Source organism: Meriones unguiculatus, chromosome 4 (assembly GCF_030254825.1).
Source record: "Meriones unguiculatus strain TT.TT164.6M chromosome 4, Bangor_MerUng_6.1, whole genome shotgun sequence".
Classification (NCBI taxonomy): Eukaryota; Metazoa; Chordata; class Mammalia; order Rodentia; family Muridae; genus Meriones; species Meriones unguiculatus.
The window spans coordinates 125,981,342-125,998,595 of record NC_083352.1 but is presented as its reverse complement, the minus strand read 5'-3'; the positions used below and the strand labels follow the sequence as shown (position 1 = coordinate 125,998,595).

General features: G+C 55.9%; 1 protein-coding gene across 1 annotated transcript; it reads left to right on the top strand.

Moving 5' to 3' along the window:
- The first annotated feature begins 1,736 nt into the window (after window positions 1–1,736).
- Mylk2 (myosin light chain kinase 2) lies at window positions 1,737–14,103 on the top strand. The gene is made up of 13 exons (XM_021639722.2): window positions 1,737–1,802; window positions 1,909–2,008; window positions 2,551–3,154; window positions 3,831–4,129; window positions 5,552–5,657; window positions 6,068–6,161; window positions 8,577–8,686; window positions 8,815–8,956; window positions 10,635–10,705; window positions 10,805–10,933; window positions 11,503–11,655; window positions 11,748–11,880; window positions 13,229–14,103. Exons 2-13 carry the CDS (start codon window positions 1,957–1,959, stop codon window positions 13,307–13,309), a joined length of 1,974 nt encoding a protein of 657 aa, XP_021495397.1. The 5' UTR covers window positions 1,737–1,802; window positions 1,909–1,956; the 3' UTR covers window positions 13,310–14,103.
- The last annotated feature ends 3,151 nt before the right edge of the window (window positions 14,104–17,254 follow it).

Here is a 17,254-nt window from a genome sequence, read left to right as displayed (position 1 = left end):
GTCCCTATCACAGGTAAGGACAAAAGACATTTCAAGTTTCTGAATGCCTTGGGAGGTCTACACAGCAGAAGGGAGCGAAGTGTATGAAGCATTCTGCTAACCTATAGCTCTAGCTTCACTGTTGAGGGCTGTAGACAACTCACTCATTCCTTTAGTTCTCCTCACCTTCATCCAGAAAAACAGGGTAAGTGTGGCCCACGGTTACCACAAATGACAACATATAAGAAGTTAGAAAATGCCAGGAGGAGGTGCTTGGTGGGACTCTCTTTCTTACCTTAGGTGAGGTTAGGGTCATGCCCAGCCCAGCCCCTCCTGAGCAAGTGCTACACAGACATTGCTTATTTTTGCTTCCGGGAAGAGGCAGGTGTCTGCTGAACCCTGAAGAAGAGAAGCAGTGAACAGGACCACCCCAGAGAGGGGACTGAGCCAGCAGAGATGAGGGAGGTTAGCTTGTGTCAAGCGCCTTCCATATCTGCCTGCTTTCGAAGAAACCATGCATTTTAGAATCCAATGCATTCTCACAGCTCAAGGAAAACAGTAAAAGGCCTCAGGATGCGAGAGACCCGTTTGTCATCTCGGGCTCTGGCACCCGATGTGGGAGAATAGAGAGCCTCAGCTACCCTGGACTAGGCTAACAAGACCCTGTCTAAAAACCAAATATGAAATTGAAACAAAATAAGGACAAGAAGCCTTGATGCCTCCCTTCCCGGCAAGTAACGCATTTCTTGTTCTCCTGCCAAAGAAGTTTGCACAGGTTACAGATATGCTGTGCTATTTTGCACCTGATTTTTTTTTCCCCTTTGGAGGGCACTTCATAATAGTCCCTTAGCAGCTTCCTGATCCACATTTCCCCCACTTCAGAGGTGCTGCGTTCCCGCCAGCCTCCACCCTTCCTCTGCAGGGCAGTGACCACAGTGGTGAACGACCAGAAGGTTTACCTCAGTTGGGATCTGACCCCGGACAGCTACCCCATGACCAACACTCAGCCTTGGTCAGTGCTCAGGGCTCCTCCCAGAAAAGTGTGTGCTGACAGCCTCTGGGCAGTGGGGAGGACCCTCCAGTATGGTCCTCCCTACCCCATCTCAACCTGAACACTTCGAGCTCGGGTCCCCATCCCTGAAGAGACGTCCCATCAACCTTTTCTTGAGGAGGACCTTCTTGTATTTCCATTGGCCTCCCTCTGCTACTCAAACAAGCCTCCATGGTCACAAAGAATCCAAGCAAAGGAAGTTTTCCCCAGGGAAAAAATTGGGCAACAAAGCAACTGACCCTGGCATGATTTCTTACCCAGAGATGGTCTGAGTAGATCCGGATACCAGGGGGCACAAGGCTGGCCACTGGGGTCACGGCAGCTCTCCCCAAGCTCCTGGGAACCCCAAGAGGTGTGGCAGAGAGTGGGCAGAGCCATGCCTGGTCCTGGGCATGGTCTTCCCTTCAGCCCTGCCCAAAGGCCCCTCTTCTTGAAGCCCCTTCCCTTATCCTGGCCACAGGCTGCTCCCCAGGGCCCAGATGCCCCCTCCCTTTTTCTTCTAATGGTTCCAATGCCATTCTACCCCACGTCAGGCCGTGGGAAGAATGCTGTGTCCTCTGAACGGGGGCCAAGAGTGACAGGTGGTGGCAACCCGCACTGCATGGCCCCTGCTGTCAAAGAGCCTCCTCGTAGTCTCCGCCTCCACTGCCCACGCCCCTGCCTCCGCCCGCCTCTGCCCACCGGGCCCAGTCTCCTTACAACCACCCCAGGATTGCGCCTGAGAAGCTGCTGCTGCAGACGGCTGGCCACCAGGTTGCCCCTCTCTCTCCAGGTACGTCTGTCTCTCCCCTCAGCTGGCTGTCAGTGGCCTTCCCTCGCCACAGCTGGAAAAGAGGGGGCATCTGACAATGGGATCCACTTCGCTCCTCTTTCTGCAGCCAGAAAGACTTGAGTTAGACAAGCAGAAGCACACGCCTACCTACCTCATGGCTACAGAAAATGGAGCAGTTGAGCTGGGAATCCAGAGCCTGTCAACAGGTGCCAAGCTGGGGGCAGGAGATGGGAGGGAGGAGCCTCGGAAGGGCTGTTTTTGAAGCTAGAGTTGGGCAGGTTCCTCACAGGGAAGTCTGTGCCCAAGGTTTCTATGCAGGGTGCATGAGGGATTGGGGAATGGGATCGTCTGTGGGTGGGGTTAGGCTGGGGGACTGCGGTGAGGGGCCTTCGGAAGCCATGAGGAGGTCTCCTACCGCCTTGGCCCAGCCCACTGCTCCAGCGTCCAGAAGCTTGCCTGCAGAAAATCTCTATTAGAGGGACCAGGGAGGTGGGGAGCCTCCATCAGTGGCTTTTGGGATTAGCACTAGTATGCAAGAAGTGTCGGGAGAAAAGCAAAGCCCATCCAGAGGGGCAAAAGGTTGTGCAGAGTCCCCCAAGTTTGACATGTTGGCTACCAAGCGGCTCCAGAGACTTGGTGGGCCAGACATTGACAGGTTGTTCCTGGGGAGGCGACCCAGAGCTGGTCTCTGCCTGGCCTGGTAGGGGAAGAAGGGAGGTCTGCTGATGGATTCCCCCCTCCTTTGCAGACCCTCCAGCTTCCGAGAAAGATTCCAACCTCCCAGTCACAAAGAAAGACCCAGACCCCCCTAACACGAAGAAAGACCCTGGAGCCCCGGACCCAAAGAAAGATCCAGACCCACCCTCCCTGAAGAAAGATGCTGAAGCCCCCGTCCCAGAGAAAAAGGGTGACCAGGCCCCAGCTTCAGCCAGCAGTCAGGGCCCTTTAGGAGAGGGGCACGAGGGCACCCCTACCATGAAGAAAGACCCTGGAGCCCCGAACCTGAAGAAAGATCCAGATCCATCCTCCCTGAAGAAAGATGCTGAAGCCCCCGCCCCAGAGAAAAAGGGTGACCAGGCCCCAGCTTCAGCCAGCAGCCAGGGCCCTTCAGGAGAGGGGCACGGAGGCGGGGGGCCTGCGGAAGGCAGTGTGGGACCTCCTGCAGCCTTGCCCCAGCCCACAGCCACAGCGGAGGCCAGCATCCAGAAGCCAGATGCCAAGCAAGCACCGCCAGGCAACCAGGGACCTGGGGAGCCCAAGGCAGGCAAGAAGGCAGCAGAATGCCGCGAAGCAGGGAGAAGGGGCTCTCCTGCCTTTCTTCACAGCCCTAGCTGTCCAGCCTTCATCTCGTGGTGAATATCCCTGCTTGTGGAGAGAGAGGTCCAGCTTCACCTCCCTGGCTTGAGTTCTAAGCATTGTCGTCACATTTAGTGCTGGGGAAGGTAGTTCAGGCACCCACTCTACTACCCTATTTCTGAAAAAAGGCTAATACCTTCATTCAGAGAACAGCATGTCTGACAGGAGATGTTTCTGAAGACTTCCCAGGCTACATACTTTTTTATTTTTATTTTTGCCCCCTCTAGACTTCTGGGCACTCGTTGCACAAGTATCAAGCTGCAAGCTAGAGAGTGCAGCCTTCTTAATTTAATATGAAAAAGGTGACTAACAGCTCATTCATAAGCCGGCGCAGTCAGTTATGCACAACGGGACACTCGGGATCTCTAGGCACAATGGCGGCGAATGGCGGCAGTCCTCACACCAGCCAGAGAGTAACACATTAGTGGCAGTTACATGGCAACAGTTTTTATGAATCAGGAGCCTTATAGTTCCCTGTCACCCTGTTAGCCACATCACTGCAGCCAGGTTCTGTCGGTGGGGCCTCCCTGGGTTCAGAGTCAGCCCTTGAGGTGGAGACGGTGGAGGTGGGTGTATTTGGGGCAGGGGGAACAAGGTTGTCTCAGCTCTAGCTGGCAAGTGAGGCCTGGAAGCCTCTAACCCCCCTGAGGCGTCTCACTTCTTACCTTCCAGCTCTGAGAAGATACCAGCTGTGAAGCCCCTGAGCGAGACAACAGAACTCATCTTTGCAGGGGTGTCTGAGACCTCCGACCCCCCAGATCCGGGGCCAGCCAAGGCAGAAGGAGGGACGAACACCCTGGCAGAGAACCAGAAGGAAGAGGCAGAGAGAGCCCCAGGCCAGGCCGGGCAGGCTAAGGTGCAAGGGGACACCTCTCAGAGGATCGAGTTCCAGGCTGTTCCTTCTCAGAGAGCCGAGGTGGGGCAGGCCCTCAGCCTCACTGCCAGGGAGGAAGACTGCTTCCAAATCCTGGGTAGGTAGGGACAGGTTGGAGTGTCCTGGGAGAGGGGGAGGGGACGGATGGAGAAGTTCCGAGTATCCTTCCTCGTGCAGGGCTACCCTGACTCAGGCCTCCCTCAGGCTCCCTGGTGTAAGCGTCACAGGCGCCAGGTGGTGTTTCTTTATGATAGAGACAGGATAGGGAAACAGGCTGCCCAGAGATGATGAAGACCATCTGACCCAAAACCCCCCTTTTGATTTTCTTCCACTTTGGTTAACATGGGATTGAAAGAGGAAAATCATACAGAGAAGCCGAACAACACAAAGTTGCTGAAAAGTGGATTTAGGGCTCTGTCGGAGGGAAGGTTCCAACGTCAGGTGCTTTGAAAAGAAACAGTGGAGGGCAGGGTATCAGGGAGCCATAGTGGTTTCATGAGCTGCACAGGTGTTTGTGCGTGGGACCAGGGGCAGCACTCCACAGGTACTCAGAGAAAGCCCTGGGTGACAGGAGAGCCAGCTGGAGCTGTGAAGGGGTCTCAGCAGGAGTGCAACTGGGCTTGGGGGTGGGTGGGGTGACATAGGGTCAGGAGAGCCCGGAGTGTCCTGACACCCCCTCCTCCAGGCGAGGTGCCCTGGGAGACCAGCCAGCCTGCCTGGCTCGCGGCAGAGTGCCACCCAGACAGGGTGGGAGGACCTGGCGGCTGGGTGGTGGCCAGGGGCCCTGCCTCCTGCCCCCGAGGCGACAGAGACCTCCGCCCCGCCCAGAGATCACATCCTTGGCATGACAAGACCTGAACTACCTCCAAGGGCCGTCTGATTTATCACCAGAGTGGCTTCCCTGCAGCCTCTGACTATTTTTAAAGGTTTCCATTCCGATGAGTCAGCCTACTGGCCTTCGGGGCCCGCTGTAATCATTATGGCCACTAGGTGGCGGTATGTCACCACCGAACTGCTGCGTCCCTGGGCGCCCCTCCGCGGTGTAATCAGGTGGCTGGCAACAGTCTCCACCCACACCATCATCCAGACACAGCAGTCCCACTGTCTGGGGTTCCGCCTCACAGCTGCTGTGTGGGCTTGTTCAGGTGTTTGATTGTTTATAATGGAAACAGCCCCACTCCGCCCTCCAGTAGCTTGAATCTAAATCCAGTCAGCTAGCTGTCTCATCGTTCTGCAGAGACCCTGAACCCCCACATCCCCCACTCCTACCCCCCACCCCACCCACCCCCGCTGAAGACAGATGTCCAAGGCCATTTTGGGTGTACACACAAAACTAGAATTGGAAACTGGGTCTGGTATTCCATGTTCTGACCAGGTGTCTCCCAGACATCACTTGGTAAACTCAATTTTCCTGGAGAGGGGGGGAGGGGGGACCCAGATCTGGCAGGAGGCAGTGATGTCAGAGATGTTTCGAGAAGTCCCCACCCCTGACTCTAACAGCTCAACTCTGTCTCCCCAGATGATTGTCCGCCACCCCCAGCCCCCTTCCCACACAGGATCGTGGAGCTGAGGACCGGAAATGTCAACAGTGAATTCAGCATGAACTCAAAGGAAGCACTGGGAGGGTGAGACAGCCACCCAAGCTTGGAGACATGCATGGGGGGGGTATCCAGCCCCTGGGGCCAGACACACCCACTAGCACATGGCTCACATGCATGTACTTGCTTCTTTGTGGTCACACACCCCAAAGAGCAGTGGCTGTGGTCACTTTCTGGATGAGCCCTTGGCCATTCCCATAAGAAATGCAGTCTGTCCCTCCAAGTCCCCCCCACCCCCACCCCCGCTCTCTAGCCATCAGCTTACTAAAACAGCCTCCACTTCAGGAGGGAGTTAGGGCTGGTGGGTGGGAGCCCCTGTCTCTCAGGGAGCAGCCGGAGTCACCACTAGGCCTGCGTCAGGAGGAGAAGGGAGCTCAGGCCCTTGCTGATCCCTGGGTCTTAGAAGAAGCCTCACTCCCAACCTCTTCTCATTCCAGTGGGAAGTTTGGAGCTGTGTGCACCTGCACAGAGAAGGCCACAGGCCTCAAGCTGGCAGCCAAGGTCATCAAGAAACAGACTCCGAAGGACAAGGTAGTGGGGGGATATTCTTAGAGTGGATACCCCTTATCTCCAGCTACCCAGTGCTAAGCTGGGAGCCTGGTGTGAAAGCTTGTGGCATTAAAGATGCCACACAGAGAGAAGGATGGACAAACAGCCTGTTACAGGAGCCTGGTGACCCTAGCCACAAACCACACATCCCATTTCTCAGGAGATTCTGGGCCCTCTCACCGAAGCTCAGCAGTGCTGGGTGCTGGCTTAGGCGTGTGATGGACACTGGGGACCCCCAAGTGCAGTGAGGTAGACGCTGTCACCAGGGAGCCTGCGCCAAGGGAAGGGAGCCCAGTGGAGAGCTTGGTTTCCCACTGCCGATGTGGTCTGGGTTCATGTCTTGGAGAAGCTCTGGCTCCAGGAGTGAGCAGTTAGCTATGTACAGGTTCATATAGATTGAGGGCAAGAGGGCAAAGGGATGTGAGCCTGGCAGCAGGGGCCAACAGAGCTGTGTTTGGGGAAGGTATGGGGAAGAGAGGGTCCTGCCTCAGCCCTGCCTCAATGATGCTTCCTGGAACAGCTTCTACGGAGAGAAGGTTTTGCAGATAGAAGTGTTCCAGAGGCGGGCCAGGGAGAGAAGTTTAGGCAGAGGATTGTGGAAGTGAGATTCAAGTAGAGCAATTTCCTGGAATCTGGGTTCACTCTAGCATCACAGAGATAGAAGAAAGGAGGAAAAAGAAGGGAGGAAAGGCTCAAGGGCCAGAGATGGCAGGGCTGGAGGTTACCAAATGTTATGGGCAAAGGTGGCCACATGTGTGAAAGGCCCAGGCCACCAAGACATGGGGACGGTACTACAGTGCTACAGAGTACTGATCCCCTTTGCTCCCAGCACAGCTGGGAGGAACAGGTTTTCTGTGTGGCACTATCCTGCTCCTGTGTACTTACTTACTGATTGATTGATTGATTGATTGATTGATTGAGATAGGGGCTCATCTATCCCACAGTGACCTTGAACTCACTTGGAGCAGAGGATGACCCTGAATTCCTGATCCTCTGCTTCTGCTTCCCAAATGTTGGGGTTGCAAGTGTTTGCCACTAGCTCCAGTTTATGTGGTTTGGGGAATTGAACCTAGGACTTCTGAATACTAGGCAAGCACTCTACCAGCAAATGGAGCTCCATCTCCAGCCCCAGATCTGTACTTTTGACCGCTCTCCACTGGCCTCCATCCCAGTGGCCTCCATCTGGTTCAGCACGAATGCTCAGTGTTCTGTCGTAATTCACACAACCGTATGCCGTGTGAGTTAATTGGAGCCAGCTGTTGGTTAATTGATCACTGAGCATTTTTTTTCTTTGCCTTCCACTGTGCCAGGTGTCAGAGAAATATCACAGGACTGAAAAAGTCCCCAACCTCACGGGACCAGCACATCAGAGTATAGGGACAGATAGATGACTAAAAGCTGGAACAAAACGAAGAGCATGTCACCAGGTGTTGAGAAGTGCCAGGAAAAAAGAAAAGAAAAGAAAGAAAGAACCAGGACAGTGCCGGGGCGTTGGGGCGGAGGGGCCTCCCTGGGGAGTGGTAGGCAAAGTAAGAGCTGCTGAAGGAGTGGAATGAAGGGCAAAGAGGTTCAGCTGGATAACTTGCACCGGTGCCTAGAGTTTAACAGCTGCCTGGGGGAGGGGCGGTTCTGGAGCATGGAGAGGCCTGATGAGCAGCATGTGCCAATCTCATAGTGTAAATATTCCCACCGTAGCTTAGATCACCCCCCACCCCCAATGAGACTGCACACTTTCTGAAAGTTACAAGTGCCAGTTGTTTGGAGTGGAAAGAGGAGGTGAGGGATGGCAGGGTTTCCAGTCTGGTTTAGGGTGGAACTGTGCCAAAGGCCTTAATTGATAGACTGTCTCAGTGCACACACAGAGATGATAGCTCCCAGCTCTTTGTCCCCAGTGCTTGGGTGAAGGCTCGTGTTTTGTTTTGTCTGTTTCTGGTGGCTACAGGCAAGTCAAGCATGGAGAAGGGTGGTATCAAGGACTTAGCACATGATAAACCTGGGGCTTTCTTAGATTCCCCAAAGGGAAATGGCAAAGATGGCTGGTGGCTGGGTAGATTAGAGTCTAGAGATGAAAGCAGTGCTCAGAGGCAGTGCTATGTATTTAAGAATCAATCCCTTTTTAGGGGTGGGGGTTTTACAGGGTCTCATTGCGTGATCTAGGGCAATCTTGAACTCTTGCCCCTCCTGCCTCTGCCTCCTGAATTCGGGGATTACAAGCATGTGCCACCACACATGGCTCTGGGAACTGATCCCACTTGGCTGCAGCATAGCTATGGGTCTGACGCAGGTGCTCAGGTGAGGTTATAGGGAGAGAGTGATGGAGGCCCGGGGGCCAGGTGGGAGGAGGCTAGGGGGGGTTGTTGGTGCCCGGTGGGTCCTCTTAATTTCCCTGCTCCCCAGGAAATGGTGCTGCTGGAGATCGAGGTCATGAACCAGCTGAACCACCGCAACTTGATCCAGCTGTACTCAGCCATTGAGACCGCTCATGAGATCGTCCTGTTCATGGAGTAGTGAGTGCGCGCTGCCGGGGGAAGCGCCTATGGGGGACGAGGGTGAGGTGGGGGGGGCTGCCTTGTCGGGGGAGAAGGAGGGGAGCTCGGCCCTGCAGCCAGTCTGCAGAGAGGATCTGTGCACACAGCATCGAGGGCGGCGAGCTCTTTGAGAGGATCGTGGATGAGGACTACCATCTGACCGAGGTGGATACCATGGTGTTCGTCAGGCAGATCTGCGACGGGATCCTCTTCATGCACAAGATGAGGGTCCTGCACCTGGACCTCAAGGTAGTGGGACTCCTGGAAGCGCACTGACCGCCTGGTGTCACTGTGGTCACGGCTCATCTCTCTAGCTCCTCCCATTCCTCCTCCTTCTCCATCTCTCCTTCCTGCAGAAAGGCCAGGGTGGGAGGTGGAGGGGAGGGGAAGGCATGTCTTAGTCTCAACTTCCGTGAAGCTTACGGTCTGGTGTTTCCAGCTGCTGGTGACGCGCAGCTCCGGCTTCCATGTTGCCTTGAGACAGGCGCTGCCAGTGTTTCCCTTAGAAGGAGAAGCTAGTGTTGAGGGTCCACTTCATAGCAGCCAGTGTCCTGGAATGCCGACCTGGAGCCCACTGGGAAGCCTCACGCCGGCGCCACAGTGCCCAGGAGGCAGGCACTAGTGAAGAGCTCTGCAAGAGGACGTTCACATCCTGAGCTGACGGAGTCCCTTGCACACAGCTGGCTAGGGATAGCAAATGGATTTTACACAGCACACTCACTCCCGTCAGCCCCAGTGGCTGCCAAGGGCGTGGAATGGGAAGGGGGAAACACGAACCGCCAGGCGTCTCCCATCCCTGGGGCAGATGCTCATGAGTATCGCTGGGGGATAAGAAGCTCCACCCGGCACCTGTGTTCCTGTGCCCCTCACTTAATGCCCAGTTTCCCAGTACCTGCCACAGCAAAGAGGACTCCTAACGGGGGACCGGGATGGACATGTCCCTGTCCTTCCTACGATGGCCACACAAGTGAAATCCATTACAAAGCTCACAAAAGGCACGAGGGTGCACCCGGGAGATGCAGAGGATGGAGACGGGGGAGCGGGCGTTTGTCTGTGGAGTAGGGCTGTGGAGGAGACTCTGGCTTTGCTCAGTGCTGTGATCTGAGAGGGCATGAGAGTCTCCAGGAGCCTCCTGCAGGTACCTCTGAGGACAAACACGGAAGGAGAGAGGAGAGGTGGTTTCCGGTGGGGCCTAGCTGGGGTGTGGGCCGTGGGAGGCCATGCTGGAATGCTAGGAGAGAGCTGGTGGGCGCGGGTATTCTTTGAAAAAATACGAGTACCTGGCTGAAGGTGAATGTGGGCTGGCTTGGGGAAAAGCCAGAGGTGCTTCTCCAGGTACAGGGACAGATGGGGGTTCCTCTGAGAACGAGGGTAGCTGGGGTGCTATGTGGGGGAACATTTGAGATCTGTTATTCCCTGTGAAGGCCGATTTTTGTGGGTGATAGAGTAGGGCCTCTAATTAAAATGCAAGGGCCCTGGGGGAAAGGACTCTGCCTCCAAGAATGTGGTTTCCAAAAAAGGGTTTGCTTACGGAGGCAGGCACTGCCCAGAGCAGCAGAAACCTTGCTGTCCCTGTTGCCCTACTCACTCAGCCCCTGGCTTTCTACTTCCTGATAGCTGCCCCGCCTGGCCTCCAGCCAGGGTGCACTGCCTATCTGCAGACCTCAGTTTCTCCACCCTTCGCTGGACTGAGTGGAGAGAAATTCCACCTGTACCTACTGGGTAGCCTCGTGCCTTGAGACAGGCCCCTCACAGGGCTCCTGCCTTCTTAGGCTGAGGGCAGGAAGGCATCATGGGACCCTGAGTTCCCTCTTTGGATCTACTCCCATGTGTGGGGCCCCCAGCAAGGGACCAGGGTGGAGCTGCTGGGGAAACGAGGGTGAGCTGGGTCAGAGGCCAGTCTGGGCCGCCATCCCTGTCTCCTCAGCCAGAGAACATCCTGTGTGTAAATACTACTGGCCACTTGGTGAAGATAATCGACTTCGGCCTGGCACGGAGGTACCGGCTGGGTGGATGGGAGGGTGGGGCCTAGGGGTGGAGGAGGGCTGGATGTTTCCAGTGTGGGCTGGGGACCTGAGCTCTCAATCTCACTCCCAGGTATAACCCCAACGAGAAGCTGAAGGTGAATTTTGGGACCCCGGAGTTCCTGTCACCTGAGGTGGTGAATTATGACCAGATCTCTGACAAGACTGACATGTGGAGCCTGGGGGTCATCACCTACATGCTGTGAGCCCTGGGGAAGTGCTGGCTGCGGTCAGCAGGGGCACAGGGGTGGGTAGGAGAGGACAAAACTGGCCTTGGGGCTCTGTCGAGGTGGTCCCACCTCTCTCATCTTACAGCCTGGGTGTATTTTTGGAAAAGGCTAGGGAGAACCAGAAAGGGGGACTTTGTACCCATTTTACATATTAAAAACAACAATAACAACAACCCTCCAAGGTGCCCTAAAAGCACACATCTTGCCCTGGGGTAGACTCCAGAAGCGGATTGCCCATGCCCTGGGGTGGGGTCAGAGGGGCAGTGGACATCTTTTGTGTGTGCTCACCGTGTATTTCACACCATTCCTCATCTTCACTGCAACCCTGGGAAGCTGGGGTGATTATGCCCATTTTACAGATGAGAAGAGTGAGGCTCAGAGAGGGGAAGTGACTTGCCCAAAGTCACCCAGCCAGATTCAAACCCAGGTCTGTCCCACTCTGGAAGCCCGGGGTCTTTCCAGCACCTGCTGCCTCTTAGGCTCTGCCCTGTCCCTGGAAGCTGCCGCCTCACTCTCTTGCCCCACTCTTCCTTCCCTCTAGACTGAGTGGCCTCTCTCCCTTCCTGGGAGACGATGACACGGAAACCCTGAACAATGTCCTGTCTGCCAACTGGTACTTCGATGAAGAGACCTTTGAAGCTGTGTCGGATGAGGCCAAAGACTTTGTTTCCAATCTCATCACAAAGGACCAGAGGTGAGGCTTGCCCAGGCTGGGAACCCTGTATGTTCAAGTGCGTGTGTGGGCCAATTGGTCCTGGCATGGGCTTACCCTCACCACACCCACAGTGCCCGAATGAGTGCGGAGCAGTGCCTCGCCCACCCCTGGCTCAACAACCTGGCAGAGAAAGCCAAACGCTGCAACCGCCGCCTCAAGTCCCAGATCCTGCTTAAGAAATACCTCATGAAGAGGCGCTGGAAGGTATCAGAGCTGGGGGAGGAGGAGGAGGGCTGAGAGGCAGGAGAGCCCGTTGCCAGGTCCGGCCCTACCAGCTATGCCTTGGCCGTCTCTGCTGACAGGGCCTGGCCTTGTCTGGGAAACACAGGCTTTTCTCTGGGGCCTGGGCTAGATCCCATTCTGGATTGGAGCTGTGCACCACACTGCCTGCCAGGGGAGGATCATTAATCTAGGGCCCAGGCTAGGGAGAGCATCTCTGACCCCATCACAACTCTCCTCCACTTCCCAAATATCTGTTGAGCAGCTGTTACTCTTAAATGTCCCACCGCTGCAGTAGAGACGAGAGTCAGGAACCTGGGTCTTGTAGACTTCTTGTTTTGTTTTTTGAGACAGGGTTTCTCTGTGTAGCCTTGGCCGTCTCGGTGGCTTTGTAGAGCAGGCTGGCCTCGAACTCACAGCAATGTGCCTGCCTCTGCCTCCCTGAGTTCTGGGACTACAGTCGTGTACCACCACACCAGCTGGGTCTCGTAGACCGAAGCTTCAGTGAAGGTAGAGAGTTTTTAAGAGGGTGGAGAGGCTACACCTTCAAACAGGGAGCTGAGGGCCCAGTGAGGAGAAACAGGTGAATCAACACCTCAAGGAAGAGGGGGCACGCGGAGGCTTCCAGGCAGGAGAGCACCCAGCGTGTGGCCCCTGGCAGAACCTGGATCTCCAGTGTGAGCAACAGGCAGCAGGCAGTGTGGCTGGAAAGGAGTAAGGGAGGTCAGGGCAGAGTGGCCTGAGCAGCGGCTCTCAGCCTTCCTAATGCTGTGACCCTTTAATGCAGTTTCGCATGCTGTCGTGACCCCAACCATAAAATGATTTTGTTGCTACTTCATAACTGCGATTTTGCCACTGTTGTGAATTGTAGTGTAAATGTCTGATACGCAGGACATCTGAATACGTGACTCCTGTGAAAGGATCATCTGACGCCCACACAGGTCCCGCTGGTTAAGAATCGCTGCTGTAGAGGGACTCATGAAGTGGAACGAGGGGCCTATTTTGCTTGGACCGAACAGTGTTGTGACACTTTTAATAGCTGGGCAGCCTACTGGGGGCCTCCGATGCTCCTTTAATGATGGGGAGATTCTTTTAAAGTCTTCTAAATTTATTTTACATTTACTCATTTATTGCGTATGTGTATTCAGAGGGTGCAGACACACATCCATCCTGTGGCCTAGAGGTTAGAGCTCTAGGCTCTAATCAGTTCTATCCTTCTAGCACGTCCCTCTCAGGACTGAACTTAGGCTTGGCTGCACGTGCCCTTATCTGCTAAGCCAGAAGGGGGTTCTCCGCCACAGTGCTGACCAGGACTCCTCTCTTGTCCCCCCAGAAAAACTTCATTGCTGTCAGCGCAGCCAATCGCTTCAAGAAGATCACTAGCTCGGGGGCACTGATGACTCTGGGAGTCTGAACCCCAGGAGCAGCGAAGCCTGGACGCAGCTGCGCAGTGGTCAAGGCTGAAGCCACACAGCTCAGAAGGCCAGAGAGAGCCGGCCAGATCTCTAGGACAGGCTGGTCAGGACAAAGCTGCACCGGCCGGGAGGCTTGGGGCTCCCCAGGCCCTCAGGCGACACTGCTTCCCTTATGAGAACACGAGTGTGGCCTGGAATCCATCTTGCTACCGCCTCCTCAGACAGGGCTGTGGCCCATCAGCCCCACCCAGACTCCAAGGACGTCCAGGCCATTCCCTCCCCTCTCCCTAGCTTCCCCCCTTTGAACTGCTGCCCCTGTAGCCTCTGCTTTGCCCCGCCTGGGGCACCCTTGCCTGGAGTTGGGTGGCTGGGGGTTCAGCAGGTGGTGGTGGTGGTGGATGGGGAGCGTCTAGCAGGGTAAGAATGCAGCCCAGCTGCCAGGGGAGACAGAACAGGCTTTGTGTGAGAGGACCTCCATGCCCCGCCTCACACTCCCAACAGATACGGCCTCGAACACACCATCTGGCCTCCTGGCCCCCACCCACTGCTTTTGTGACCACCAACACACAGAAACTGTGAGAGAAAGCCAGCCCAGGCCTGGAGCGGTGGGGGTGGGGGAGAGGCCTGGGAGACATGAGACCACCCCCAAGTCCACCTGAGGACTGAGGTTCCCAGCCCGGCCAGTCCCAAGGGCATTCGAAACCCCACGTGCCAGGATGAACTTGCCCACGAGGAGTGTGAAGCCGTCGGGCAGTCCCCAACCTGCTCTCAGCTTGTGCCTTGTAAATAAATATCCAGGTTGGAGGCGGCCTCCTTTCCTCTGCACGTGCACATCCTTGTGTGAGATCACCAGTCGTGCACCCACTCTGTGCCAGGCGCTGAGGTCTCACATGTGTGCGTAGCGGGGTGTTCACGGATAGCAGGCTCAGAAGCCAGGCTACCAAACATGAGCTGTGTTCAAGCGGCTTCCCTTGCTTTCTCAGCTTGCTCACCTAGGAAGGGGAAGGAGGGGAGTGTCACAAGAGCTGTGCAGGGTCACTTGTGCTAGACTCTAGTCTAGCACAATGTGGATTAGTTCATTATCCCTCATTAGGAGGAGGGAGAGGAGAAGGAAGATAGGATTTCTATCTCACAGAGGGAAACTGAGTCAGGGCTAAAACGGGTAAGACCCACCTCATGGAGAGGAGAGGATGATGATGTAGCAATGGTAAGATGGAGACAAGGGCCTTGAACTATACACAGCCCAGGGACGGGATGGGGGTAGGGGTGTGTGTCTTTATCCATGTTTAGTAGGCAAGGAAACTGAGGCCCAGAGCGAGGAAGGAATTTGAAGCCTGGCCTGTAAGGCTGGGCCTGGGGCTTGGAAAGAACTCTTCCCGTAAGCTCAACATGGAACAAGGTGGGAGCCGAGCCCCGAGCATCCAGGGAAGGCTAACAGAGCCCATGGCTGCCATGCCTCTGTCCAGCTTCAGCGAGCTCTGCTTTCTGCTCCCCGCTCCCCTCATCCAGGCACCAGGCAGGCATCTGCCTGAGGGGCAGCCGAGAAAGCAGAGCAGAGTCATACTAGTGCGCAGATTCTCTGAGGTGACTGAGCCCCAAGTGAGGCAGCTGGCTCCGCGTGCGCTGGCCTGCCAGAGTGACAGAGAGGCACCACGGCCCCAACCTGCAGTGACCAGCATGGAAGTGTCCAACCCTTTGCCTGGTGGAAAAGCTGATTTCAGGCAGCCTCTAGAGGCTGGAGGGACGCAGGATCAGTACCCACACTGACCAGGCAACGTTTCTGCTCTGGCCGCTGCCCTGTTCCCCCTGGCTTTGGCCTTGGGTGTGTCCACAGACCTCTGTGCTGTCACACATCCTTTCTCCTGCCTCCATGACTGCAGAGCCGGGCACCTGGCCCCTGCCTGCCCTGTTCATGCAGCCCTGGGAAGGGAACGTTCCGAGGACCTGGTTTGGGCTGTGAACGGCGGATGTGCTAACAGCAGGGACCCCCAGGACCACACACTGCTGCCCCACCGCCCGTTGGCACCTTGCTGCCCCCACCCCCACCCCAACCTGACCTCCGCCAGCTGGGCCTGGGTTTCCACTGAGTGGTCCTCTTTGCCTCACTGGCCCCGCCCTGGCTGAGCATCGGGCCACACAGGACGATGATGAGATGATGAGTGAGTCACTCCTTAAGCTGAGGGAAGAGAATCAGATTCAGCCTGAGCTGAGATCCAACGCTTGGATCCAGCTGGGGAAACTGAGGCCACAACAGGGAAGACCCCTCACCAAAGACTTTAACAGCTGGGGCTAGAACCCTGACTATAAGCACAAACTCTCCCCCGCCTTGGTTGGTTTGTTTGTTTTTTGAGATAGGGTTTCTTTGTGTAGTTCTGGCTGTCCTGGAATTAGCTCTGTAGACCAGGCTGGCCTCGAACTCACAGAGATCCGTCAGGCTCTGCCTCCTGAGTGCTGGCATTAAAGGTGTGCACCACCACACCTGGTTCTTGTTTCCTCCTCTATAGCTGGATCACAACCTTCACTCTTCTTCTGCAACTCCTAGAGTCATCATGGTTGAGATAGGAGGGGTGCTCATCTACCGTGTTTTACAGGGGAGGGAACAGGTTCAGAGAGGAAAGGTGCCTTGCTCAAGGCCACAAGCGAGTAAGTATGTCCTGGGCAAGAAACCCTCTGAGAACCATGAGTAGGGATGATCACCCTCTAACCCCAAATCTACCCTGCCTCCCTTCTCCCAGAAACGTTTGTGCCTCACTGTTCCCTGGAGGCACAGAATGTAGACCGGACAGTATAGATGGGAGAATGGGGTTTTATAGGAATTTCCCCCTCCCCTCGCCCCCAAGGCAGGGCTTCACAATGTAGCCCTGGCTGTCCAGGAACTCACTCACTGAAATATGCCTGCCTCTGCCTCCCAAGTGCGGAGACTAAAGGCATGTGTCGCTTCGTAGGGACTTTCTGATCTCCCAAAGCCTGCAGCGCACACTCGGGCAAAGCGGGAGTCTTTCTCCTGTTGCAGAGCTGGGGCTGCCTCTCTGGAGCCTGGGACCTGAGCCCCATTGCTCTCCATAGAGTTCTATCCCTGGCTGCCACTGGGAGAGAGGAGTCTGTACCCCAGAGCTTCACTAAGGAAGGCAGGGGTTCACGGCTGACAGGGACTGCCAGACCTGACTAGCCAGAGCCCTGCTGTCCTCAGGCTATGAGCTTTCCTGGGCTCTAGGAAGAGCATACCGCACCCCCCTCCTCACAGCTGGGAGCACGGCTCGTCCTGCAGTGTGCGCTGTCACCTGTGCTATCAGCATGTGTGCCTCCCTGGGGCTGGGCTTACGCACCCCTTTGGGCCAAGAAGGGTTAAGAGCCTCCAATGGACCCTCCTCCTAGCTGGGCCTATCCCAGAAAGTGTTGCTCCAAGGCCATTTCCTGCCTCTGGGCCTGGGCCAGGTCCACAGTGACCACCCCCTGGGTCTGGAAGCCACCGAGGCCACATCTGGTTTGGATTACACCAGCACTGTGACGTTGCCTTTTCCTGTCTGAGTCTGGTGGCCTTGAATTCCTCTGGCCACCTTGAACCCAACTAGGCAGTGGTGGGAAAAGATGCAGCCCTTGCTTGGCTGCCGGGAGGGAGCAAGGCCTCCAGGGTTGTTCTGGGAGGTGGCGTGCTGTCTCCACACCTGCCTTGTCCTCCCTGCTCTGACAGGAAGCACTTCTTGAACCCCAACACTGTCTTGTGAAAATCCATGTGTTAGCCATGTAGCATTTCATAGCTACGGAAACTGAGGCGCAGGGTTGCCCAGTGAACTTAGGATGTGAGTCGGGCAGTGTGGGTAAAGTTTCCCTAGACCAGTTTCCAGGGAGGCCCACAGCCTCTGGGACCACAGAGGTAGGTCCCAGGGTGGGCCTGGGAGAAGCTGGAAGAAAACTCAGGAAACCGTGGGCACAGGGAAGAGTTA